Source organism: Anarrhichthys ocellatus, unplaced genomic scaffold (assembly GCF_004355925.1).
Source record: "Anarrhichthys ocellatus isolate YVR2014 unplaced genomic scaffold, GSC_Weel_1.0 scaffold111, whole genome shotgun sequence".
NCBI classification, from domain to species: domain Eukaryota; kingdom Metazoa; phylum Chordata; class Actinopteri; order Perciformes; family Anarhichadidae; genus Anarrhichthys; species Anarrhichthys ocellatus.
Genome location: NW_022280141.1, coordinates 212,698 through 240,654, shown reverse-complemented (window position 1 = coordinate 240,654; position 27,957 = coordinate 212,698). Strand labels below are relative to the sequence as shown.

Genomic DNA, 27,957 nt, shown 5'->3' with positions numbered 1-27,957 from the left:
TCACATTCGGCTTCTGCTGACTGAGGATTAGACCCAGACTTTTGCGTGAAACTACACCTGCACGATGCGATCCCAGTCCCCGAAGCACTTGTGACAGGGCTGACAGTTGGGGAACTGGCCAGAGAAGCCTCTGGCACACTGGTCACAGCGCACACCTGACACCCCCTGCTGGCAAACACAGTGGCCGGTTACCCGGTTGCACTGAGAGGTCTCGATGCCTCGCCAGTCGCAGTCGCAAGCTGGTGAGAGAGAGAAGGGGGGAGGAGGGAGGTTAAAGTGAATATGGAACATCAGGATCTAGCTTGTTATGAGATAATCTCATTTGTTTACACTTGTGTATCTATGTTAACTGCAAAAAGAATGTGTTGTTTATTGATTATGAGGCTGGTACAAGGCTTGAGACTGGTTAGTGATACTGTTCTGAAATTATCTATCCTACCTGAAGTCAGAATTCTAATAAAATGCTTCTTGTATGTTATCTGGGTGAGCATAAATTATTTATAAAAATGTATCTAAATTATCAAATTATAAATTATTCACATATAATAATTAAAACTGATTTTCAAACAGTCCTGATTATTTACAAAATAAATTGGACAACATCAATTATTTAGTGTAGATGTTATATATTCCCCCTAAATTTAGTCATACATATATCATATCATTATTAGGGCCTGCACTGGACCACAAGGTTTGCCATTCTGATTATGTTAATGGTGCTTAATTAGATTTTTGTTTTGTAAGAATAGAAAAAGAAGTGGACGTAGCCTCCGGGTCTGAAAAGTGAGGCCAATGGAGAAGTGCCCTAAACCTGCATTCTTTCTAATGGCCAGTAGGGGGCGACTCCTCTGGGTGTCAAAAGAAGTCAGATAGTATAGAAGTCTATGTGAACATGATCCTACTTCTCTCTTGATTTATTCCCTCAGTAAACATTGTAAACATGAGTTTATGGTCTCAATCTCCAGTTTCAAGTCTTCTTCAATAACAGCATGATGTTCATTTAGTAAATGATGGTCCATTTAGAGTCAAAAAGACCATAAAGATGGGTATGCTTTAGGGCGGGGCTACCTTGTGATTTACAGGTCCCTACCAGAGCTACCTGTCAATCATTACAGAGGCATAATGCGTATCCGTTTCCAGCTGCAGCCTGTTGACCTGGCTCCACAAAGCCAAGATGGCAACGGCCAAAATGCCAAACTTGAGGCTTCAAAATGGCAGTCCACAAACCAAAGGGTGACAGTGGTCAGTACACTCTATATTTATTAGCCTTTGTGCACTGGGCTGCAGTGTTAGCCAAAATGAGCTGACGGTATTTTTGCACTGTGACGTACTGTCTGCTGTAAATCCCTACAGCACTTCACTTCTGCATTGAATCCTTTGGTCTCATCATGTTCATAACAAGCATGCATTATGTCTTCATGCATCTAACCTCTGCACTGGGTCCGGGGGTCTCCCCAGTAGTTCTCCTGACAGTCTGTGCAGGTCTTCCCGCCGAAGCCGTCACGACACTGACACTGCCCAGTGAACTGCACAGCAGAGTGAAGCATGACACATCAGCGTGAATGAATTTGAACGTACATCACACTTGTACTGCATCATCAGATGTGCTTATCTGAACGTGTCCAGGTCCCAAGTGTGCCATACCTCATTACATGAGGAGGTGACTGAGTTGTTGGGATCACAGCCGCAGGGTTCACAGCCCATCCCGCTGGCCATGTTCCAGTGGTTGGGGGCGCAGTGGTCACATGGCAGACCTATGACGTGTGGCAGACACTGGCACTGCCCTGTTGCTCGCTGGCACACACAGTCCTCACGCTCCATGCACTGGCCCGGGTCAGTGCCCAGGAAGTTACACGTGCACTCTGAAGGGCAAAAACCGGCATGCATCATCATGATATTGCTTATTTTTTTAATATATATTAACAATTCTTTTCAATGAACAGGTCACTCACTCCTGCAGTTGCGACGGGAAGCGTCGCCGAAATAGCTGCTCTTGCAGATGTCACACTTGGGGCCCTCGGTGTTGTAAAGGCATTTCCGGCACTGTCCGGTCTGCCTGTCGCAAGCCTCCATGTCGGACATATCTATGTTGTTGTTGCACTGGCACGGCTGGCAGCGCCCTCCGGGCTGAGAGGGGTTGCCATAATAACCCGGAGCACATTCCTCACATCGGGCTCCTGAATTGGGAGAAAAAGCAACAAAGGAAAGAGAACAAGAGTTCCAATAAGAAAAGCGTGGGGGAGGAGATATGATGATTGCTACTTTTATTTTGACTGAAATATATTTGCAATTAGAATCAGTGAAGTGCTCTACAGGATTTCTCAAGCAGTTTTTTCAGGGTGTATGAAACAACGGGAAGCAGGAAACATGAATTAACAGCAGCACAATCAGCAGGTGGTCTTGGTTTAACTAAATCACGAGGAGTGGACCCGCCTCATTTTTGCCTAGACTGCAACTGAAATGTTTTCAGTGTATTGATAGACCATGTTAGTCTTAACACTTATTGACGTTATCATATAAATACAGTATGTTACTAGAATTTAGTGAACGCATTGTCACTCAATGGGGTTGGGTTATTTTAGAGTCTTCATCATCACACCTTTGTTCGGGAGATTATGCAGCATATTACTGTACTTGATTACATAATAGACTTTATCATTACTCAGCAGTCTTTTACATTATTTGATTCTTCCATGATGGCTGCAAGAAGATGTAAGACAGATGTGAAATTGTCATGATTAGCATATGAATATGAGTTACAGCCCAAAAATGTGTTTTGTGAGGTCAGAGTGACCTTTGACCACCAAACTCTAATCAGTCCAACCTCGAGTTCAAATCAATGTTTGTGCCAGATGCCCTGATATTTCCTCCTGACATTCCTGAGATATAGAGTTCATGAGAATGGGATGAACCTGATGTCACAGTGACCTTTGACATCCACATGAGTTCATCATTGAGTTTAGAGCATTGAGTTAAGCAGCTACAGTGTCCTTTAACTTTTCAGGTCCACTTCCTCTCTCTCATCCTGTACTTTTAAGAAACACTACCCTGTCCTGCTTCCTCTAACAGACAGGTCATAATGATACAGTGAGCATTCGATGGTCAGTACCCTTCTCTGTTGTGCTTTATCAGAAAAGCCGAGCGGGTAAAGAGAAAAAAAACATCAGCCTATTTATCCTGGCTGTATGGGTATAGAGATGGAGTGTATTTAAGTCCTGCCCACAGCAGAGGGGAAACTCTCTCCATTGACTTTGTATTGCGTGAAGGTGCCTTCTTGTCACTTTGTCTGCTAGAAAACAACAGAAACATGCATAAAAGCTGCTGTGTGGTGGGATGCACTACCAACAGAACTGCAAAATTGAGGCACCAGCAGGAAGAATGGGAAAACTGGGGAACTATATTTCTGTAGGTTAAGCTAAAGCATTTAACAGTATGCAACTTGTGTAATCGTGGAATGTGGATAAATCAGAAAGCTATGCAGTATTATGTTTGCAAGGGCCTTCGCTAACTGCAGTAGCCTGCTTACGCATAGCTAAAATTAGCTTGCTAAATGTTTGCAAACTTGTCACATCATCATTTTAGTTATCAGCAGCACCCCTGGTAGACTAACATAATAATCCTTTGACATGCTGAAATCAGATGTTTTTAGTTAGCTAAAGGCATTTTGTTAGCGTTTCAGTCCTTGGTTGCATAATGTGGTAACAACTGTATTCCTGTGCTTTTAACAGTGTGATGGGCTGCGCTCTTTGTCTCGATACTATTGTATCAGTACAACTCTTATTTTCCAGGAAATGACCGTACAACCCCCTCCCAACCTCAATACACAGATAAACATGAACAGTTTAAACACAAGAGATAGAAGCTGACCCAGATTCAGAATCAAGCGACACCTGTCTCAAGGTCTCTCCCTTTTTACTTTAAAGGATACTTTTTATGATTGGGAAACCACACTTTTTGACACAATAACTGTAAAAATAATGGTTCTGGGCCAGGTCCTTGTATTGGAAACATTTACACAGACCTGGTTCAAATCTAGTTTTTAAAATCTTTTTACCACTTATAATATAATTTCAATCTAATTTTAGGGACACGTATTTGTCCCTATAGTGCCATACAACACATCAGCAGCCACAGAAAAGCCATGGAAAGGGTTTGACATTATTCTTTGAGCCAGGTTTTCACACATGGGCGGGAGTGCACTGTGGCACAGCACCGTTGATGGGAGGGGTACTGAAGCCATGCATGGGTAGGACTGGTGAAGTGGAGGGTTGGTGGAATATAGAGGACTGGAAGGGACGGGGGTCAACCATCATTACTCACGCTTAAAAATGGTCGCCCCGGAGCGTTTAACAATCCCTGTGCCAGTAAAACAGGGGAAGGAGGAAATTACAGGTTACCATTCACCATAGCACACTGACAAACATTGTTCTTACCTCATTTGAGCTATATCCTTGACTTTGAGTTTTATTACGAACAGAGCTGCTCTGGAGGAGGGGAACCTCAGTGGTTGACACAAAATGTCGACTTGAAGAACCTCGAGTTGATCAAAAACATGAAGCTGTGGTAATAACGATGGACTCTGCTGGATTCACTTGATAATAGGGATGAATATTCGTGGTCCCCAGTGGGTCATTCCTTGTGTTTTTGATGACCCCCTGACCTTTCCTCCAGCATCACCATCAGGTCAAACATTTCCTTTTGAACAACCTTTTGTTCCATGGAAAAAAGTATCTTAACAAGAGTCTACAGTCATGCTAGCAACTCTGTGCAGCTGTATCTAGAAACAGCAGTGCTTTGAGCTAAATGCTGATGTCAACATGCTAATGTTAAGGAGATATAATGTTTACCGTGTTCGCTATCTTTGCTTTTTATTTGCTAAATAGCAACAAACACAAGTAAAGCTAAGGCTGATGGGAATTTCTCTGTTGTTTGCGATGTCAAGTTGCACCGCCGTTTTAATGCACAGGCTTACGACGATGACGTAAAAGGGCCCACTGGGCTTGGGGGAGGGATTTAAAATTAATTGTAACCATTTTTTGGTGCCGAAACAGTCAAAACAGAAAAATTGAACGGGACCGTTGAGTTGGGTGCTTGCAACACATTTAGGTCAAAGCACCACTGAGCCCAAGTCCAGAGCTACTAGTAGTCCTGGTTTAAGGTTCATCACTCAGGTTATCTATACTGTAACATCAGTTCCTCCTTCGACAAAACTCCAGTTAGCTACAAACAAAAATAAGGATGCACTGAAACTATGTGAGATGAAATATTACTATTCAGGCTCTCTTTCTGAATATAAAATGTATCTTTCAGCTTAAAGTGATCCACTGAGGTGCCATTTGGCTCGATAAAATACATCACAACACACAATTGCACTTCGTATATTTGACTCAGATCAGGTTTCGCAGTGATGTTCGAAAACTCAAATGAAGAGCAGTATAATGGTGCAGTGCTATAATGTTCAGGTGTGCAACAGTTTCAATAGGTATTCACACCGTCACTCACCCACACACACACACACACACACACACACACACACACACACACACACACACACAACACACACATCTGGACACGGCAATAATGTCATTAGCATCACCTGCTGAGGATGAGGAGGAGACACAGAGCAGAAAGCAAGGACAGATGTGACAGAGAGCACAAAAGAAGGAATACAGCAAGGCTACAAGCATCGTTTCAGTTGTACCTGTGTAGCCCTGGTTACAGTTGCAGATAATTTGTCTGTTACGGTTGTCCTGGTAACAAGACGCAGCAAAGTGGCGTCCGCTATTGGGGCCGTCTGGACAGGGGCATGGGCGACACTGAGCACTGGATGCTTTGCCCAAAACTGGGGTACCATAGTAACCATTGGCGCACCTACAGAGATAACAAAGTAGAAAAAAATCCTGTGAACTTTAACTAACAATACAACTTTATTCTCTTTTCAATCTTTTAATCCCCCTTTTTATCCCTATGATATGCTATGCTGGATTTGAACCTGATCTCATGCAGCGTGGTCACCTTCACATTGAAACATCACCTGTCACACTTGTCTCCTCCAGTGTTGTCCCTGCAGCTGACGCAGGCTCCGGTCCTCTGGTTGCACTTATCGGCGTGTCCGTTACACTGGCAGGGTCGGCAGCTGGGGAAGCCCCAGTGACCCGCCTGGCACCCGTCACAGCGCTGACCAAACGCTCCGGGACGGCACTGGCACTGACCGGTGTACTTGTCGCAAAGTCGAGTCACAGAGCCTTCCAAGCTGCAACTGCAGGCTGGACCGAGGGAGAGAGGGACAAGGAGAAACGTTGAGGAGGGAGGATGATAGGAATAAGTGAAGTGGAGAGGAGAAGGAATCAAAGAGAGTTTGGGAATACGTCACTTAAGTAAAGGGGCTTTGGATTTGCAATTGTGCACTGAGAGGCAGTAGAGGGCGCTAGCAGCATAGCGTGTAACTAATCGAAGGCACTGCACATAAAGTGTGGATAAACGCATCTTACTCTGCAGACCTTTGTCACTGTAACTAAATAGAATAAAAGAACAAAACGCGAAATAACATTGAGTACCAATATTGTGTGAGATCCAGGAGCTTCAATTGAGGTTTTCCAGTGAAACTGTTTTATTAGCTGTGGCAGTGTCCGCACCTTAAGGCCCTACAAAGCACTTCCAAGCTAAGTATTAATTGGAAAAATGCAACCAGATTAGGGGTGTAAAATATACACCATATGCTCCATGAACGGGTCTGGAGAGTCTCTCACCTATGCAGCCTGAGGGTCCAAAGCCATAAGTTCCCGGAGCACACTGGTCACAGCGTCGACCTATCACACTGGGCCTGCAGTGACATTGGCCCCCGCGGACGTCGCACATGGAGCTGATGGACCCCTGAGGATCGCAATTACAAGCTGTTGGAGGACAGAGAAGAACAGGCATGAGGTCACCGAACCCTTACATATGGGAACATCCTGCACATTGCATTCTGGGATCAGGCTAATGTGGTTAAGTATTAGTTTTGCAGGTCACCCACCTATGTTGCATAGATTTACAGCTTCAAGTTGAGCTGAATTTTCAACTCTATTTGGGTAAGGAAATGGTCAAGTAAACAATCGGTTGAGAAACGTCAGAATACATTTTTACCAATAAAGAAATTCCACTCCTTGAAAAATGTTTAATTGATAACGTTAACTTCACTGATCCCAATTATGAGGCTGTTTTATTTTCCTCTAAAGGGAAGTCAGAGCTCAGGGTAAAGGTCCTGTAACCCTGCAGCCTACTGCATTAGACATCATGAACGCCATTCAAACAAGGCACAAGAAGACATTTCTATACTCACACAGAGCCCCGTCATTTATGATGGCCGACATGCTGGTGATTAGCTTGGCACAGGTGTCACTCATCAGTGGGCCTGTTACACTCTTCGCCCCCTCGTGGCAGCGGTACCGCTCATAGGCCTGCTTCCTGTTGTTGGAAGCTGGATCGCCTGCGTTGAACATCTCCATGGAGGAGTGGCGTGGCATCAAGGCCATCTGGTGCAGAGAATGGGGATTTATGAATAGGAGAGGGAGGGAGATGTTCGTGCACAGAATGAATGAAGTCAACTTCTGCATGAGTCAGATTATTATTATTATTATTTATTACAACGACTGGAAAAAGAAACTCTTCTCACAGAGTCCATGAGGAGGACAGCGTTGGCCGCTCCGTTGAGGACACTGTTGGCATCGTGATAGCGTTTGAACTCAAAGCGGAAGGTGTAAGTCACACCTCTCTCCAGACACACAGCATGAGGAGGGACCACAAACCTGGAGCAAACACAGTCAGCAGCACACAGTTAACATTCAGCTATTGTCTACGTGTGAGTGTATTTGTGTGTTTGAGCCACAGACCTGGCTCCAGCCGGCAGGGAGATGGTGAGTCTGTCATCATCTGGGATGGTGTTTCCACAGGGGCTGCTGGTCGGAATCGGCCCCGGACGGATCACTGTTATTCGCACCTCCTCCCAGTCTCGCGGCATCTGGGTAGAATCAGTGTTTTATGGTTAATATGCAGTCAAAAGCATAGTCATGGTGAGCTTTAGAAGGGGAGGACGGTCACAAAGTACAAAACCACCAACATGTTCCTTTATGTTAGTGGTTAGTGGGGATTCGTCAGCAGACGGAAGGCTGCACATTGCTGCTTATTCGCTTTCTTGTCGAAATGAAGAGCAATACCACTTTCTATAACTGTCATTTATGAAGCTGGAGCCAGGAGACGGTTAGCTTAGCATAAAGATTGGTTCTCTCTGAATCTGCCAAACCAGCAACTCTAAATCCCTAATTAACACAATTACAGCTTGTCACAGCTTGGCAGAGGCGATAAATACACAGACCTGTGTCTCATAGCGGATAAGCAGGTCATATTCCATGGAGTAGGGGATGTTACTGATGAGGAACTCCAGGGTACCGCCCTCAGGTACCCGAGCGAATCCAATGCCTGTCCATGTGGCGGGGCGACCCGGCTGGTGCTCCCTGGTCTCCAATGTACAGCCCTGAGAATATACAGATGTATTCAGATATTTTCCGAAATATATTTCCATACTAAAGCCACAGAATGACATAACAATAAATGTGTGCTGATGTAGAATAACGGTTGGCTCACCTGCCCCATTTTGGCCAACTCAGCCTCATACATGAAGTGATCCAGAGCCATGAAGAAATATCTGGACTCCACCTGTGTACACTGGCGTCCTGTCATGTGACTGCGGCAGCGACACTGACCGCTCTCCATGGAGCAGCTGTAGAGGAGACATAAATAGCTTTGTTTTTTTCACAGCTACAGTTGATATTTTATGGCTTGGCTGCCAATGCTGGGTGCTTTGAGCTAACGCTAACATCAGCATGCTAACATGATGATGTTTAGCAGGTATCATTTTTTTTACCATGTTCACCTTTTTAGCACAGCATGTCTTATCATAAACAAAAGTATTGAACATATTAAAGTTATGAGCTGGTAGCTAGAGAGCAAAAATTCTAAATGTTATCCTTTGTTCTTGTAATCTATACTGGTTATTGGCAATTAGGAATTTAATTATTGTACTTTTATTGATATAATTTCTTTGATAAAAAAAAAATCTTGGCATTAGTATTTTTAATAATGTATTATAAGCTGCTTAGAGCTAATGTTAGGAAGTTAAATAAGTCATAATTCCCCCCCAAAAAATCTGAAATATGGGACTGCTGAGTGATCGTCCCATCTCAAGGGGAATAGGGAAAAAGTTAAAGAACGTATCAAATGTCCATTCAAAACCCGAAATGTCAACTTCATGGTGGCGCTAGAGGGAGGTCAGGGGATCAACTAAGTCATTACGCTTTAACTCCCGGGTTACCACGACTGTCTGTAAAACATTCCACATCAATGGATCTCACAGTGGCTGAGATATTTCATTGACTGGGTGGCTAATAACATTAAAAAAAGGGACAAATGTTGATTTTCCGTTGTCATCTAGGAGCTTCGTGTATGATGTTTGAATGGAGGATGTCAACTTCTAGTGGCACAGAAAATGAATCCACTCATGAATTGATATGACAACAGGTGTAAAAATGATTGCTCCCGGGGTAAAGGTGAAGGCTAATGAATCTGAGTGCACACACAAAGCTTATGCTGCTATTATGGAGTATTATTATCACATCCGTAACAGCCTCATACTTCATTAGTGACCTGTGTCCTCGGGACTAAAGCTACAGCGTCACTCACTAGTTGTCCAGGGCTCCACCGATATCACACTCGCAGCCTCGGCAGCCGTTTAGGTCGTGGCTCAGAGCCCAGTGTTCTGGCTGGAAGCACAGAAGGACAGACAGAGGGCAGAGTGATTGACAGACGGAAACAGAGGAGGACAGAGCACGCAGTCAACAGACAGACATGATGCATCACCCACCGCGATGTTACAGAGTGAGAGGGGAACTTCCGCGGCGGTTTGACTGTCATGTCTCTGACTGTCTAATCCAATAAAACAATATTCATAGCTTTGGGGCATACTATCACTGCCCCAGTCCTTTTAAATTTACACTCTGAGATGTTCGCTTTCAAAAAGAGCTGACGTGACAATGTTACTACTGGATATTTTTTGCAGTCAGCAATTTCACATTTGATTTTAAGTATGTTTTGGCTAAAGGTATTTGTACACTAGTCTGTGGTCTGGTTGGTTTACTACAAGCCTATTAGCTCTGACAGCTGTTTGGAAAGCTAACAAGAGAAACTCTGAGGCATGACATTACGTCCTTAATATCATTATAATGACTTCGGCGAGGCAGCTCTGAGCTTTTTTATGTGTATGTGGGGATTTATACTGATATTTTCTACTTTTTCTTTTCTTTCTCTGTTTTTGTTTCAAATACACTTTCAGCACAGTGACAGAAAGAATTTTTCCGGAGGATTTGTTTTGTCCAATGTTGACAATACACTCTCGCTACTAAAACGACGCTCCACAGGGCTCATCAGAAGACGGGATCAACTTTCGGACCAGGTCCAGGCCCTGACCATTTTAGGCCTGCTGTAATCCACACCAACTGGACAAGCATCAAATCCCCGGGCTAAATTTAGGCACAGGGCCCGGGCAGGAGCTCACATTCCTGCCTACACTATTCCTGGCTGAGAAGGTTTGGGACAAGAGGATGAATCATAACAGGAAGCTGATCAACATCCAATATCTTGGTATTCTGGGCAGAGGGAGTGGAAGGAAAATATAAAGAGTGAAGAAAATCAGGAGCACTAATTTAGAAGTGAAAAAGGAAAACAAGGAAAAGGGAAAGATAAAGTCATGTAGTGAAATGTTTTTTTCACAGGAGCACAGAGTGAGTGGTTAAGGAGAGGAAGAGTAAAATGACAGATCCTATTAAGCCAGAAAATAAAAGTCAAGCAAGACAACGTTTTCTTCGCACTGTCTTACCAAACACTGGTCACAGCTGCGTCCAGTGACGAGACGCTTGCAGAAGCAGTCTCCACTGACTGGGTCACACTGGGAGCTGCCTGACACTGTTCCCCTGTGGTCACAACGGCAGGCTGGTGGCACACGGTGGAGGGCAAAATGAATGAGGTTGATCATAGATAGAGAATTAGTTACTGTAGCACACTGAAAAGCAGCGTTTTTGAATTATTATAAAACAAACTACCACCGCTGTCAAGAAAATCCTCAATCAGTTTCTTTGTGGACTTGATTGTCTAGTAGGCAACGGCATAATATTCACTCCTCTACAACACCACTTTTACATTGTTTGTGTAATTAATTGACTAAAATCCCTAAAAAAAAAGTCTTTCTATTCAGTCACAGAATCCAGATAGGACAGCTTTCTACTTCGTGAGCAGTGGCGAGTCATCTTCGGACTTTCCCCTGTGTTTTGCCCTGTCCTCTTTGGCTCTTCTAATCTTTTATATAGGTTATAAAATGATGTATAATACAGTATCAGGTCTCTATAACTCATACAGTAGATGATTATCGGGTTAGAGCTTTAATAATGCAGAAATTTACACCGCATTCATTGTATGCTGTCAGTATTGTGAAGAGGATGATAACCAATTTCATCGTATACTTATCTATTTGCTGGGTGACGATGATGTATTGAAATGCAAAATATACAGTATATAGTGTGAATTGTGACAGAGACTGTACTCACGTTGGCAGCCCTGAGGGTTGTGGGGGCTCAGGCCGAAGAAGCCGGTCTTACACTTGTCACAGCGCGGCCCCTCGACATTAGCTTTGCAGCGGCACTGACCTCCCACCATGCCGAGGGAAGGGTCCGTGTTGCTGTCGCACATCCCTCCGTTCTGAGAGCCGTCTGGGTCGCAGTCACAAGCTACGGGAGACAAGGGGGGGCCCGGTGAGTTATGTATTTTTACGGCTTGGTGTTAGGGTGTGTTGCAGTGTGATTTTATGTGCTGAGAACTACAGGAAGAGCAGCCTCCATTGAGGATCTCTCAGTAGAGGCCATATTCATATTTTTTTCTGATTTTGTAAAATATTTATCATCTTCTTCTACGTGTTTCATCAAACCTTCACCAATGCTAGGGGATTGAATATAAAAAACGCTATCAATACATTTCTCCATATTCCGTACCGTTTTTCATAATTTGTTGCCAAAATTTGGTAGACGTGGCCTCAGGGACAAACGCTGTGGTCAATTTCAACATGAGATTGCAGCCACACTTGGGTGATGTGCACATATGAACTCAGAGCAATTCTTTACAATGTGACCTTATAGGTGGTACTACAGCACAAATAAAAGTTTACTTAATATTAGTTTGTTAGGGTAGTTCGACTGTTGAAAAGTTAGATTGATTAATCTGTATGAAAACCACAGTGCACATACACACACTCACCTATGCAGACTCGCGGGTCCCTGATGTCTTTGATGGGGTCTTTGTAGTAGAAGGGTTTGCACGTCTCACAGTTGCGTCCCATGGTGTTGTGCTGACAGTCGTCACACACTCCTCCGCTGAGGTTGCCCGTGGCCAAAAACACCGCCATGTCAAAGTGGCACAGGGTCGAGTGGCTGTTACAGTTGCACTCTAGAAAAAAAGACATTAATTTCAAACAAATGAGTCATTGCTGACGTGTTCTATTCCGTTTGCTTCCTCCTCTGTACTCACTCTTGCAGGCGTTGGTGCTGCGTCCCTCGGCTGGTCTCCAGGGCAGGTCGTTGTAGAAGTCGTCACACCGCTCACAGTTCAAACCTTTGGTATTGTGGTTGCACACGCACCTGCCGTGAACCTTGAAAGGAAACGGGAGGTGGGAGTTGAAGCAATCATATCTGGGTAGAGGAATCAAATCCTTTTGAAATTATGAGAGCAAATTACAGGAGGAAGCGTGCTAATTAAACGTCTGTGCCGTAACTGAAGCCTCATCACTCACCATTCCTTCTATCTCGTCCTTGATGCCATCGATGGGGGCGCACTCCGAGGCGTGGCCATAGCAGAAGCAGTTTCCGCGTATGACGAGCTCGTATATGGCGTAGTAGTACTTTTCTTTGATTTCAGCTCTGGGGTCCAGCAAGTTGTCTCCCAGTGTGTGAAGCTTGGTGAAGTTCACTCTCAGGTTAGTGATCTTTAGCTGGTCTGTTGGAGAGAGGACATGAAGAGAATAGGTGAGGGGTTAATGTATTCATCATTTTCTTTTTTTAAATTCTCTGTTATATGAAGACTGGTTATGATGGTGTGACACAAGTAGGTGAAAGAAATTGGTTCACAAAACAAACAAATACAAACAATTCACAAACTCCATTTCGCATCAGCAAGAAGGAGTAATGCAGGTGGAGCGTGTGGCAAAGCATTATGGGTAAACAGTTAATGATCTGGATGTCAGAGCATTAGTTAGTCCTCAGAGTTTCAAGGCAACTTGTTGTTACTTTGAATGGAGGAAGTACGGAGGAGTTTTTTTACTTTAAACCAATGACTTGTAGAATCATTTCCATTATATGAGCAATTTCACCATGTCATACGGTAGACCTATAATTGGTAAATGTGTCATTTTCACATCAAAATATATGTATCATCTTTATTTCTATAAAAATATAGCCACTTTTAATTTGTTCAAGTACAGTCTGGAGTGACATCCCTAGAGCCACGCTGCCAGCATGAATAGCGAAAAATACAAACCAAAACCTGCAACATCACAATTGTTCTATGTGACAAGACCGGAAACATGATGAGGGAATGGATTACTTTTTATAACTCTGTCTTTATGTAAATGTGAGAAGGATTTGGACCATCACTGGCTTGTTCATCAGCTGATCCGTCACATCCAACGATATTGATGCTGGTGTGCAGCTCGGTCATCATCATTAACCTGACCCCTCAGTATTGCTCCTCTTGCTCTGCTACCTTCACTCCAACACTGTTTACTGCTGCAACTCCCTTCCTTCCTTATGCGCTAATTGTTTTGATGTTGGTATGTACTCAAAAATGTAATGATCATGTTTGTTTGAGGAGGATTAACTCTCCAGCAGCATCCTCGTTGCTTCACGATATATTTGAGAGACACTTTCAAAAATCTTATTGTACAACTATGTCATTCGTACATTTCAAGTACATTTCCAGGCGGGGGCAAATGCAAAGATGACAGCGGAATGTGGTGTTGAAAAGTTTCTAGACACATCCTGCCTCTTTATCCTCTCAAACTATTTGCAGAGAGTTCCTATTAGAGGGAAAGATAACTCATTTCCATAGAGGTCTGCCTGTCTTTAACAGCCGTGGCTGTTACAGTCCGGCTGTCAACCTGCATCAATACACAAACAAAAGATGTGCTGATGTACCTAAACACACACACCTTTTCTCTTCTTTGTCATACGCACTGTTGTGTTTTGGTAATTGTGAATATAAATTTAAAAAAACAAATGTTTCTCGTATAGTAGAATTAAAATAAACTCTACTTACAACACTTTAGGTTAGCAAATGGGGGAGAAAATGAATTTTATTTTAAACTCGTATCACTATCATTATCAACATGATGAATATAATTATAAGGACTATGAAGATTTATAACTTGACACCAGAGCAGCTGCAGCCTGCGTTGAGTCCTCTTTACAAGCTCATGAAAAAAGGACATAACATTCAGCTTTCTGAATCTCCTGTCATTTTGAAAACCTGCTGGAGTTGAAGCGACGGCGCTTCAATAAGATGGATGAAATCTTTCAAGGGAGGCTTTACTTTATCTGCAGTAATAGAATCCCTCTCTGACAGACAAGAGCTAATCCCTCCAGCTCCACTGCACTAACACGCCGTCTGCTTCTCCTCTATCCAGATGGGCACCTTTAGCCAACAGCAGTTCCTGTTTGCAGTCTACCCATGGATGTACAGACAACTATCACCGGATTACTCACTGGTTTAAATGCCAAGTTGATTAAGTTACAAAGAATAGTTCTGTAACACAGAGAATCGGTCAGACAGAAGATGATTCTTTAGGACTCTTTGCACTCAACTGAGCCTCCTTAACAGGCTCTACCAGAGAAATGCTTTAGTTTAGAGATGGTTGAAGTTAAAGTCAAGGCTATGATTTGAGTTAAGGCCCGCCAATCAAAAAGGCAGAATATGTACAGAGAAGTGATGCAGAAAGAAATAAAAACAAGCAAGCCAACAGGAATAGAGTCTTTGTCTTGAAACCAGCAGACAGTAAATATGGATGGCTCAGCTGTGAGGAGGTCCGGGGTCTCCATGTGGGCTGGTTGCCGGGAGATATTTAACAACGACGAGAACAAGACAACCTCTGCTGCTGCATTGGAAAGCGAGCTCGGGTTTCTGGGAACAGTTCTCATGTCCTGCCAGTCTAAACACGAGGGCCAGGACAGTGATGCTGTGTGGGAGAGAAACAGCTGCTTTTCACATCTCTCCACATCTCCCACACAGCAGGGCCATGTTTCACAGAGAGAGGGGCTGCTACAGTCCGTTATGTGTCACAGCTGGATCGCTGGAGACTATTTTGTCGGCCGGAGTTTGATTTATGGCGACAAATGTGACGACAGCTCGCAAAGGAACAGGGCGGCGCTTTTGTGTGGAATCATTTCTTAAACTCAGGGTGCTTTCACACCTGAACTCTCTGGTTCCGTTCAAACAAGCTCAGGTCCATTTGCGAGGTTGGTATGGTTGATGTGAAAGCTGTCAGTTGAACCCTGGTGCGGACCAAACAACGGAAACGAGACCGCTTGAAAAGTGGACTCTGGTGCGGTCCGTTTGTGAGAGCAAACAAACCAGACCACGGGAATATTTTGCAGATTTTTGATTTAAGCACAATTTTCAAAAGCTGAACTACTGATAAATCCATCTGCTGGTTGTGAAATCTGATCAAGATGCAATCTGTTGATCTGTTTACAGCCATATAACCTATTTAGGCAAATGTACGTCAGCGCGTGTATTTACCCAAATTAATAGGTGACCAGCTGTTGAAACTGCTGTGTTTGTACTTTGTCAGTTCGTTACGTTTCTGCATCCATTTTAGTGTTTGTATCCAAAGTATAATTATATAGGAGCTACTGTGCTTATAATTAAAATAATAAGACAATAAGAGAGTAATTGTGGAAAGGGTAAAAGCCTCTAGCCTCTGGTGGTCCTCATTGGAACGGTTGACTTGTACCTGAGGGCCGGCGCTGCTAGGTGACACGGTGTCAACTTCTGGTTGTTGAGCTTTTATAACCCCTCACATTGCAAAGCAACATTAACACGACTAACCTGGACACTCTATAACACATGAGTGATTTTTCATGTTAAACACGATCAAAATGCTGTTGAAGATATGAGCGTGACTCACTCTGGATGCTCGGGCTGTATGGATCCTCAATCCTGATGGCTGGCTCCAACACTCTGTAGATGACCTAGACCAGGACACACATAGTATGCACACACAATACATATTTGAACTATCCGAGACTTAAATAAGCAGCGACATGTGCAGCATGAGTCTGAATCAGACTTTGTACTTTGTGGTCTGCATGCCTGAGCATTGGGCCTATCCACTGAAAATAAATGCAGTATTCCTAAAAACTATTCCTTAAGGTCATTATTTTGAGGGCACAGCCATCAGAAAGATTAGCTCCAAAAAATGAAAACACAACAAAATCCACTTATTCTGAAATTAAAGAATTTATGTGTCAAATCTGTAAAATAGAAAACAGAAACGGCTCTAATGTTTGTCTTGAACAACTTATTTGACTCTTCCCATTCCTTTAATCAATCGCTCACCTCTCCCTCGGTTGACGGCTCGATGTCAGAGTAGCGTGACTCACAGATGACGTCATTAATGTTGCGCAAAGGACCCTGGGAGACTCTGGGAAAGGCAGTAGCACAGTCGTGGGAGAAGTAGCGGTAAATCTGCCAGGTGCGACCAAAATCTGCGGAGCGCTCGATCAGCATGGCCGCCGGACGGAAGGTCTGCGGGAGAAGAGTGTTGTTGACAAAAATGCTGCAATGTATTTGCTGTGAGTCAGTGTTTTCAGCTACTTGGGGAAACAGCTTTTTTCCTACCTTGAAGGTCATAATCAGGTGAGTGAAATGAAACTCTGCTTCCAGATCCAGCTGGACGGAGACATCCGACCTTCCTGGGAGAAAAAGTGACAGAGAGAAAGATGTTTACATAAAGCCAACGTTTTCCTTCACAGCTGACGGATCTCACTTAGATTGCATGAATAATGTATAAACCGCTTGCACTGTGACAGATGAATGACAGAGAACAATGGCTAGGGGCAGTAAGTGAAGTAGCGACCGTGCTTTTGACTTGATGAATGGCATCTTGACAGGAAAAGGCATTCAGTCTTGGCAGGAGAAATGTAGAGAGCATGACGGAAAGGCCCCCGCACTTCCTGAGGACCACTTTCACTCTCCTGCGTGTTGACTTACATGTTCAGCACAAAGCCAAGAGGACTTTCCCATCCTAATACTAATACATAAAGTGGGAGGATAACTTTTTAACAAAACCTTTAAAGCTAGGATAGAAATTATCTTTACTTCTCGACGAAATAAAATTCTAATCTGGTATCTGTGGCTGACTGTAACGCGCAGGACTGTAATAAGTGTGTCCAAACATTTATTTCCGCCCAAAAAAATGATTGGACAGGCTGCTAGCTTGACAGCTGTTAGCCTTAACAATAGCAGAGACCGTTGTTTGTGTTCATTATGATAACTCTGGGGGGAGCGGTATTGGAGGAAGGCCTGAAGGGACGGCTTCTTCAGTGATAGCGTACTCTTGCTGGTTTCTCTGATGCTGCCGAGCCAAGCTTTAAACTGGTGATTTAAAGACAAACCCACGACACGGCTCTTTAATAAACACATGCAAAAAGAGGAAAAAAAGACTAAAGGAGAATTTGTTTTCAAGCCTACACACATCCATGTCTCCTGGGGAATCACCTTTTTAACATTCACAACTCGCAGGTAATGACAGTGTGAATGCGTGTGGTGTGGTACTTCCCCGAGGCCCGTTGGAGAGTTGGAGAGCATTAGGAAGCAAAAGAGAAATGTAGTAGATGGTGTCCTATGCTATCTATATGGTCAACCTACCTATTTAAGCTATTTCTATACAAACAATGGCTCAAATAACTAGAACGTAAAATGTGTTGTTCGTAGTAATGAACCCTCGGTTCCCCTGTAACTATTTTCTTTCTAGCGAACTACAGCCGCCAAACGTGTCATACACTTGGCAGCAGAGAGAAAAGAGTTCCTACATGAAACTGCTCACAACAAGGTCTGTGGGCTTTCTTGAGTAACCGGGTCATGATTTCTAGAAAGAGGCATTTCGGTTGAGATTTCTTTGCCACCTCAAGCCGAGTGGCATTTGGTTCCATTATGTTGGAGAGAAGGCCGACATTTCTACGGCCGATATCTCCTACACTCTGCAACTTACACTAGAATATAGATTGAAAAATAGCACTACAGGTAAGATGACGAATACATATTTTTAATTTTGGGTTTGCTTTAAAGGACAGGCATTAAGCCCAAGGGCCTGAGTAAACAGACCGATTATTAAAGATCCTTTCTTTAAGGTTTAGCTAACCAATGGGTCAATCTCCCAAACTAGAACCACAAATACACACATACATCGACACAAACAACTCCATAGTCAACCTCTAATCAAAAGCTGACCATGCACAGGAAGTAAAGAGATGGAAAAGAAAGAGGAGGAGGGCTGTGACTCAGCTAGAGCGGAGGACAATTCAAAGGGTGAATCTTGAGCCTTGCTGAGAGAGAAGTTTGTTGTGCAAGTCAATTTGCAATGGAAAAGACACTCGCTTGCGGTGCCATGTAATGCCTGCATTTATGCATGCGATCCCATGAAATTGTAATTCCAATTAATAAGTGCACACAACCAAACCTCTGTTATCCATATCAAATGGCTGCACTGTGCCACCACCACCACCACCACCACGGTGGACATGCCACAAAGATGCCATGGAAAAGCAGTGGCAACCAGGGGTAAAAATAGCCAGTACACTTCCTGTCCCCCTTCTTCTTCTGTTTCTCTCTGCTCTATTCTGGGTCTGACGCTGCTGTACAGTGCTGTCATCAACAGCACTCCATTACAGCGGCACGGCTCGCACACAGCTGAAATAAGCCGTCTCTCTGGGCAGAGCTTCACAGTCGCTCATTGTGTCACAGTGAGTGGAAACGCACCGGTTCCCTCTCTCTGTCCTTGCTACTGTCTCTCACTCAGTCTGAAATACTCCCCTGACTCTCGCTTGCATCTTGCCATCAGAGCTTGTGCTTTTCTCCTCTCCCTGTCATGCCCCTTCTCTCTCTGTCTGTTCAGATGCCAGAGCAGTGCCAACTCTGTTATTAAGCCCGTCTGTAGCTGGTCAGAGGGTGTGTGTGTGTGTGTGTGTGTGAGCGTGCAGAAGCAATACTGCTCATAAAATTCTCCATAGCTACCAGTTTCTTACTGCTAGTGTGTCAATAAACTTTTAGGATCTTATTCCTTTCCAATGCTTCTCCTCTTTTCAATTTAATTATTTCTGCTTCAAAAAAACATCAAATTTGTTTTTCATGACCCTTAATTGTCTCCCCTCTAACCCCCCCCCGCTCACATTCTTCTCCCAAATATTTATAACTTTAACTATATACCAGCACGATTAAGTGCAGGCCATATTTAGTGTATCACATAACCGACTTTGGCAGGGTGCAGGGCCGATTTAAAACATACAGCATGAGCAGTTTCTGAAGCAGTTCTTATGTGTTGAGGCTTTTAGGAGCAGTTCAAATCAATTATTGCAGCTTTAAGTTAAGGTTTGGTGCAAATGTGTAAAATATATTTAGTGTTTGCACTATCTGGTTGTATGGCAATAGTTGTACTTACTGGGTGGATGTACTGTGTGTAACGGCAATAGCGTTGAATGTTTGATGCTCAGCAGACTTGCTTTATGAACATCATATTAAATCAATTCATATAGATAGTTTGTAAATGCCTAACTGTGAACCTGACTGTAGCGACTAGTGTTTTTCCTCTCACGCCCACGCGTACCCATGCTTGCTAAAGACCACCTTCATTTCCCACAATCCTTGTGTGCATTGCCCTGTTCCGTTGCACACTGCCACTTTCTAATAAGGCACCCGATATAAAGAGTTTAAACCTTGTAACTAATGACTTTATTAATGATAACTCATCATTTTTTTGCTCTTCACTTATATAATTGCATTTTTATTCTGGCTTGTCAATAACCTATACAGTCTTAGTTAATGGATTATCAACCATTAACTCTTTTTAAAGGGTCTCTTATAAGAAAGTGTCAAGTGGACAAGTTAGAAGTCAGTAACAACAATAACTACTTCTTTTCAATGCAGGACAAAAGTGAGCATGAAGTCTCCTCACCATTCTCAGACTGCCACCAGCACTTCCTGCGGTGGGGTTTGAAGGTGGTGATAACGTTCTCTACCCGGTGGTTGATGGTGTTGTACACTGGGTCATACGGCCGTCTAGAGTCACAGTCGAAACACTTCTTCTCATCCTGCGGCAGGAGAATAAAAGGTCGGTGTTACGAGGTCAAAGGTGACGGACTTCAGGGGATCAAAGAGAAACCCAGAACCACAGACAGAACGTAGAGAACAGATATGGGGCCAACACAAAATTGTTATCCGACTTAATATCACACACATACTGACCTGCAGATGGCTGACAATGCAGTAGGGCTCTTTTCTCCTCATCCCGCACGTGGACGAGGCCTTCAGGTTCTTCTCTCGTCCAACCAGCAAGTCTCCCGTTGCCGGGTAACAGCTGCCTTGGTTACAGCCGTGGCTGTGGTCGGGCTCCTGGCCAACGGCAGCAGCCAGGACTAGAGGGAGGGAAACAGGAAATAGATTACAATCAACAGGAAACAGCTGTGCAGAGTGGCATCGTCTGCTATTAGAGCACCCATTCACAAGCTCGTGTTGGTAAATAAACGTCTTGAAATCAGTACCCTTCTTTCTGTCTTAAAAAAGAGAGAACATCAACTGTTCTTATCGCTTCCTGAAGGGGACAGACTCCAGGATGGGAAGGGAACCAAAGTGAGCTAAACTTGAGGGTTTTCTTCTATGTCTGAGTCAACTTTCAATCCTAAATTGCATATATTAGGTAACCCACTAGTTAGAGATATGGCATTATGGTTACTACAGACTTCCCTACAGTGAACCATCTTTTTGTAAAAATGGTTCCAGCTTGTTTCGACATGGTGTAGCTTTGTTGTTGTTCGATGTGAGATCACATGTGAGTATTAGTTTGATACTTGAGAATTAAAAAAGAAACGCAGAAACTATAAAGCTGTATATGTACATATGTTACCGTTTTTGGGGTCTTGTAATCATATTTGCCACAGCTCTTGGGGGGAAATAATTCCTCAAACTTCTTGTGAAGCCTCATAGAGGTCACGGGTTACTCAGGGCTTATTGAGCTGGAACCTGGCCCCCCTGCTACGAGACAGCTACTGCTTGATCAAGAGCCGATTCAATGTTGAGGCAACATCCAGTGGGAGGGGGATTATCTGCAGGCTACCCTGCAGGTTCAGGCTCTGATGTCTGCAGGAGTCCCACAGAACTGCCCTGACAAGAGGCCCCAGCTACAGGCTAAATCTGAGAGCTAACCAGACCAGATCCCACAGAGGTCAACTAAGACCAAGTACGTCTTTTGAATAAGAGTGAATGATTATTTACTGAACATATCCAACAAAAAGCTCATTGACTTGGTGTTAATGTAGAACCGTGGAGTGAACAGATAGTGTGTCATTCTGTGATCCAGCACTGGAGCCTTGGTGTGACTGAATAGCTGCGCTATGAGTGGGAGTTAAAATAAACCTTATAAACTCTCACGACAACCAGCAGCAGCCGCCAGACATTCCACAGGACATCTCTACGTGAGTCTCTCCCACATGCCTCTGGGAAGCTGTGGTCTGTGAGGAGACGGGTATGAGGGGAGCGGAGACCCAGAGGGCTGGCTGTCAGTCTACGGTCTGTCCACAACAGGTGGTTCTGATCCTCCCTTTAATACGTACGCAGACTACACGGCAACACGCAACTTCTCTACAAAACGCTCCTACACATTTCAGGGTTTATTTTCACATTACCCAACAGATGAGAAGATGAACACTTGTATCTGGGGAGAACAAATGTAATTTTCTACGGATGGACAATAAAGTTATATTCTCTTCTATTAACACAGCTGTCGACATTCACACCTGGGAATTACACAGCACAGAGCACACAGCTTCACTTCAGCATCTGGGGGCTTCGTGCCTTACTCCTTCCTGCAGCAGCTAAAGGGACAATTTGAAGACAAAAAACTTAAAGCACATATTTTTCTTGGAGAGCAATTCTTATTGCGAACAATTGAATTTGAGCACACTCAAGTCTGTTCTGCACTCAGCAAATGTATTTGTAATGCCCCTTCTCACTCAGTTTCACTCAATGCCCGCTCTGTGCAGTTAGCTTGCAGAGAGGAAAACTTGAGAGAAAAAGGTTATCATGTGCTCATGTGAATAATAGCAAACTGAACTAATTGAGCACTAAATTCATTGTTTCATTGCTCGTTCCTTGTGTGATAATTTATCTACAATTTGTGTGCTTGCAAGAAAACCTCTTACTGAAAAGGTCTCCTTGAGGCACAAATATAATTCCACATGATTTTGTCCATTGCACGCTCCGAAGACAGTTCACGACCAGCAACCTTTCACTGTAAGTCTCATTTAATCATATTTAAATCATGTTTTTGTCCATTACTGCACTGCCTGAGCCTCATCTAAACGGCCTCTGAATGATGGTTTGAATGCCCAAATTACAGCTAACCTTTAGCACCTTCAAATCTAGATAAGGACTGCTCTTTGAGAGTTTAAAGCCTTGAATAATTAAAGCCACATTTTCTGTTGAGTGGTAATTTTACAAAGCAGCACAGCACATCTCCCTGGCAAACACAATGTGCCTCATTCACTAGTATGTGAATAGAAATAAGTGGTAAAATTAGTTCTTACCATCAAGCATATGAAGCCTTCTAAATTGAGAGCTGCGTGTCGGATATTTGCAATCAGCATACTGCCACGGCCTTTATTCCTGATAGATGGAAATAGGTTTGCTGAGAGCTTTATCATGGGGGAAGCGGTGGAGTTGTTGTAAGAGAGAAGCGCGGCCCCTTGAAGCAAAAAAGCTAAAGAATTTCACCACTGCTGCCATTAATATCGGCTACATATGCGCAATTTCACAACACTAGAAATTGGTGGAATATGGTTGTTTGAAGGAGAGGTTTTCACAGCAATATCAAATGAGAATTAGAGGTGGAATTATGACCTGTTTAACTTTCTGAAACTAGCTGGAAGCGTCTTATAATACACAAATAAAACTACTGCTACAATTAGTTGTTCAGTTGTTTTGACTTTTGTTTATTTCTATTACTCCTTAACAAAGCAGAAGTATTTTTTATCCATCTACTCGATGGAGTAATCGGTAGAATACTTCATTATAAAACAATCGATATTTGCAGCCCTAGAGACAGGTTGTTGTAGCTGTGAGTGCATTATCACAGCCTGACACTGCTGTGAGGCCAGCTGCAGATAGGGAGCCTGCTGGGAACAGTGCAGAGGAGGATTTCACATGGACACACACACACACACATACACACTCGCTCTGGAGGAAACCTGTGTTTGCCTGGCATCTGGACAAGTCTCAGGTTGGTGCCAGCCAAGTGAGCAACAGGCATACAGTAGGTCACTAACACACGCCTACACTACGCCCTTATGTGCACCTGTGCGTCCATACAGAGACACAGGCCCACTCATTCATAGCTGACACTCAAACCCGACGACACAGAACGTCAGACCGATGGACCAATTTCCAAGCTAATGTCGGCATCGAGTAGGTGCTCGTTGGCCACACAAAAGACACCTATTAGAGGATTTGTCTGGGTATCAGGTAACAATCTGAGCTGCTTCTCATTTATCCTTATCAGCGAGGACACTGAACGACATAATGGCCCGTGATTTAAAAAGAAAAAGGACCTGAGGTCGTTCCCTTATCCTTTATCTGACTCTGAGAGCAAGGAAGAGAGAGTGAGAACACAAACGCAGCAGGTCCGATGGGGGAAAGAGAGACACAGTACAGAGTCTTTGTACAGACAGAGGGAAGACCCATCGAGGCACAACTTCATATCTATTCTGGAAACTTTTGGCACGCACTCAAAGATCTGTGTGTGTGTGTGTGTGTGAGTGTGTGTGAGAGAAAGACCAGGGAGGGAGGAGGAGCAATGCAGACGTCTGATGTGTCGTATAATCACAGGACTCCTGTCGTCTTTTATCTCCGTGTTTCTGTCTGTTTGTTTGTCTGTGAAAATCTACGCAGGATTAACACGAGCTGGCCTGACATCACCGCGGCCTCATGAAAACAAGATAAACAAAACAATGACACGCGTATTACTTATTATTACACACACATTTATTAGGATGGGATTTATGCATTTTCACCTTTAAAAACACTATTTTTCTTCTTCATTAGTCCAAACATCAAACGATAATGACGTGTCATTGCTTGTTACTATCACGTGGAGGCTGTGTCAGGGTGACGTCATGGCTTGTGTAGCTGACAGTGATCAGACCGCTGCAGCCTTGATGTAAGCCAGGGACGGAGGCTCAGTGGAGGGGGAGATAAATGGATGATGTCTATCATTTGGTAGACACTATGCAAGGCAACTTACAGTGCAGTGGGCAAAAACATACTTTTAAAGTAGAAGCTCTATAGCTGTGTAGGTGCAGCACTCATGAACAGCTGTAGGAAGAAAGAGCCAGCGGGCACTTTGAGTGTTAGAAAGTGCACTAAGATGACATGAACACTGCAGACATATTGTACAACACACTGGTCTGCTTACAGCCCTAAATGTACAGGCTTAAAGCCCCCGAGAACATGCCTTCAAATAGCTAGCTGCTTCGCCTACTTTCATTCTTCATGCTAAGCCAGGGGTGTTTCTAGGATTCAAAGAAAGGGGGGGGCTTAGCCCCAAGGGGAGTGGCATGTTTGCCCGTGTAGTGCGCGGCAATTTTTTTTGGATATCCATTGTTTCAGACAGATCATAGATTGGTTCAATCAGAAAGAGGGTGATTTTGCTCTGTAGTTTTGCTTGCATTCAGTATATGATAACACAAGAGACAGAATTTCAGGGTCATTGTGAAATTTGACATCACAAATCTTTTCAAATAAAGAGAGAGAAATAATTTTCCTGCTTGTAAAGGAAAGACGGATAAACTAGCTTTCATATCCGCGTCACTCCCAAATCCTAATTCTTAAAGGGACCGCACACAATGGATGGAGAATGGATCTGACAGTGTCAACTTTATATCGTTAAGTATGATGATGGGCTATTGGATTGTAATTTGAAGGGGGAGAAAACATACAAACCAGAACGCACGCACATATGTAGCATGTTAGAGTTATAAATAACTTGTCCATGTGAGAAACAATAGTTTAATTTAATGACATCACCAAAAAAAAAATAATGCCAAATTATTTGGGGGGGCTGAAGAACATTTTAGGGGGGCTTCAGCGCCCCCTAAAATAGGCCTAACGACGCCCCTGCGCTAAACTAAGCTTGTCGCCTGCCGGCGCTAGCGTTATGTCGAACAGATATAAGAGTGGCACCGATCTTCTCACTTAACTTTTAGTAGGAAACGAATCAGGGTATTTAGAAAAAACTATAAAGCAAGAAATCTCTGTCTGTGTGTGTGTGTGTGTGTGTGTGTGTGTGTGTGTGTGTGTGTGTGTGTGTGTGTGTCTTTCACATATCTCCAGAACCGTTCATCCAATCTACTTCACTTTTAGCGGTTGCACTGCTGGGGACGTGCAGTGACGTTGTTCGACGTTGGTGAACGTACAACACGTTCAATATTAATAAACAAGCGAAAGCGCTTTGTGCAGCATCGGGGGAGGGGCTTCATGGCCCAGCGAGCCTAATCGGGCCGTGGCTCATTGACAGCAGTTTGCTTTTGCTGCTGGTAAACACGTTATAACGACCTATTTTTCACTTCTGGGTACGTGTTCCGAACAGCCATGTCCTCACCGGGCACGCTACCTGACAATACAGGGAGCCACGCACTAAATCCACATTTTTACCTTTTTACAAGGTGAGGCTGAATATGAGCAATGTTGGCTCCTTCTCAACCGGGAGGAAATAGTCAAGACTCTGAGACAGATGTTGGTTACCTCTAAATGGAAAGTTAATATTGTAACTTTGAAGACAGCAATGATGCCGTTGTTGATGAGGCGTCAGTTTCTTTCCTTCTTCGTTCCTCTGTAGCCATAAATGGAGAAGTAGGGAGGAATGCAGACAGACAGCTGAGAGAAGACAAGGGGTCTGTGGTGGTGCTGCTGGTGTGTGTGTGAGTGTGTGTGCATAGGGGGGTCTCAGCTCACAAAGCACTGCTGTTCAACAAGCCATTAGCCTGTAACAGCAGGCTATGCCCTGCACTATATTGTGCTCTACTCAGTTTGTTTAGCCAATTGTAGCGACTCACCGCATGAGGGTTCATCATTGAGCTGCGTTTCGTATCATACATGTGACAATGTTCAAATAACGCCACAAAGGCAGCTTTTTCTGCAGATGTGAAATAGTACTGTGGCAGCAGTCACAACAGTGTAGGACATGAAGCAGGTGACAAACTGCCCACTGTGCTCACATGACAGTGAAATCTGACTCTGAGGCAACAGGTCTTTCACATGAGGCAATGCTTTAACTGTCAGAGGCAGTGATACAGAAGGCACGGTGCAGTCTGCAGGGCGTCCAAGCTTCAATGCCACAAATGAATTCCACCCTCGCCCCCGCCTCCCCCAGGTGAGCACTGCTTTTGTTCCTGGCTTTCATTCCAGCCTTTGATTTCCTCTCTGCTCTCGACCAGTCAGTAAACAGAAAGTACAGGGCATGGAGTGGCCAAGCTTTATAAAACGTTCTTCTGTTGCCAGCTTGTGACAAAATGTCCTTTTTTAAAAGGCCTGGTCACTTTGTTTGTTGGGATCATACTGTGTAGATGGCAACTAGATGATTTTTATTTCCAAAAAGTAGCCAGGTTCCATTTGATATGTACTGTTGTTATATCTTCTTTATCTTCAGACAGGTTATAAATGTAAGGATTTTTTAATATATAAATGAGTAGAGAAACACAATGAATCCATATGCTTCTATAACAGACGGCAACCTCCGCCTCTGAAGAGTGTCTGATTGTATAGAAGTCTATGAGAAAATGACTCTACTTCTCTCTTGATTTATTCCCTCAGTAAACATTGTGAACATGAGTTTATGGTCTCAATCTCTAGTTTCAAGTCCACAATCCACCAGCCAATGGGTGATGTCACGAGTCACTGAATGGTTTTATTATTATTGTGTGTGTCACACAGTATGCTGTGGCCTTCCGAATCTCAATAGTTGAATTGCTAAACCCCCCTCCAAACAGTAAGTGGCATCAACGTGACAAATTCCACTGGGGCCGGCTGGCGAGACACAGTTTGCTGTCACATCTACCAGCGTCAACAATGAAGGAAACCAAGAAAAACAGACAAACAAATAGACAAGTGTGTGTGTGTGAACACACACACACGCTCAGCGAGGAGGGTTTAAAGAATAATAAAATGACAGCAGGGTCAGATCCAATATCAGCTGGTCTGTGTCAGTGAGCAGACGAGAATAGCACCATTTTAAGACAATGAGCTGCATACCTGAGCTGAGTGAGCGTGGGACTAGAAGGCAGTGCAGATATGTTTAACACTCACCATCAGGCAGCTACTTTAAAACCAGAGGAAAAAGTCAACAGCCTTTTGTTTTCAACTCCCCTTCGCTAATTAGTTTATATTCTGCCCTCTGCGTCTCCGTCCTCTCGTTGGTCTACACTTAGCTGATAGATGGTCAACTCCCACGGCCAAACATCCAGCTGTTCTCCTCCCTCCTCACCTCTTTATTATTCTCTCTTCTCTTATAGTGTCTAATGCTGACTCCCCTTTCTTGCTTATTAAAAGAAATGATCGCTCGTCATG

At 43.7% G+C, this 27,957-nt stretch overlaps 1 protein-coding gene across 2 annotated transcripts in view; it reads right to left on the bottom strand.

The window, feature by feature from the left end:
* lamb2 (laminin, beta 2 (laminin S)) overlaps nucleotides 1–27,957 on the bottom strand; it is a 44,490-nt gene that overhangs the window by 7,255 nt on the left and 9,278 nt on the right. The window contains exons 3-26 of one of the 2 annotated variants that reach the window (XM_031876554.1): nucleotides 20,590–20,759; nucleotides 20,300–20,435; nucleotides 16,969–17,042; nucleotides 16,687–16,875; nucleotides 16,256–16,319; nucleotides 12,869–13,071; nucleotides 12,607–12,727; nucleotides 12,337–12,525; nucleotides 11,634–11,813; nucleotides 10,910–11,022; nucleotides 9,718–9,797; nucleotides 8,623–8,758; nucleotides 8,354–8,512; nucleotides 7,872–7,999; nucleotides 7,655–7,787; nucleotides 7,322–7,514; nucleotides 6,750–6,893; nucleotides 6,035–6,266; nucleotides 5,702–5,871; nucleotides 4,321–4,356; nucleotides 1,953–2,177; nucleotides 1,645–1,862; nucleotides 1,430–1,526; nucleotides 58–239 (exon numbers count right to left, since the gene is read on the bottom strand). In XM_031876554.1, the coding sequence (XP_031732414.1) occupies nucleotides 58–239; nucleotides 1,430–1,526; nucleotides 1,645–1,862; nucleotides 1,953–2,177; nucleotides 4,321–4,356; nucleotides 5,702–5,871; nucleotides 6,035–6,266; nucleotides 6,750–6,893; nucleotides 7,322–7,514; nucleotides 7,655–7,787; nucleotides 7,872–7,999; nucleotides 8,354–8,512; nucleotides 8,623–8,758; nucleotides 9,718–9,797; nucleotides 10,910–11,022; nucleotides 11,634–11,813; nucleotides 12,337–12,525; nucleotides 12,607–12,727; nucleotides 12,869–13,071; nucleotides 16,256–16,319; nucleotides 16,687–16,875; nucleotides 16,969–17,042; nucleotides 20,300–20,435; nucleotides 20,590–20,759 (3,572 nt within the window). The remainder of the gene's footprint in view (nucleotides 1–57; nucleotides 240–1,429; nucleotides 1,527–1,644; nucleotides 1,863–1,952; nucleotides 2,178–4,320; nucleotides 4,357–5,701; nucleotides 5,872–6,034; nucleotides 6,267–6,749; nucleotides 6,894–7,321; nucleotides 7,515–7,654; nucleotides 7,788–7,871; nucleotides 8,000–8,353; nucleotides 8,513–8,622; nucleotides 8,759–9,717; nucleotides 9,798–10,909; nucleotides 11,023–11,633; nucleotides 11,814–12,336; nucleotides 12,526–12,606; nucleotides 12,728–12,868; nucleotides 13,072–16,255; nucleotides 16,320–16,686; nucleotides 16,876–16,968; nucleotides 17,043–20,299; nucleotides 20,436–20,589; nucleotides 20,760–27,957) is intronic. The other variant, XM_031876555.1, reaches the window with a different exon arrangement.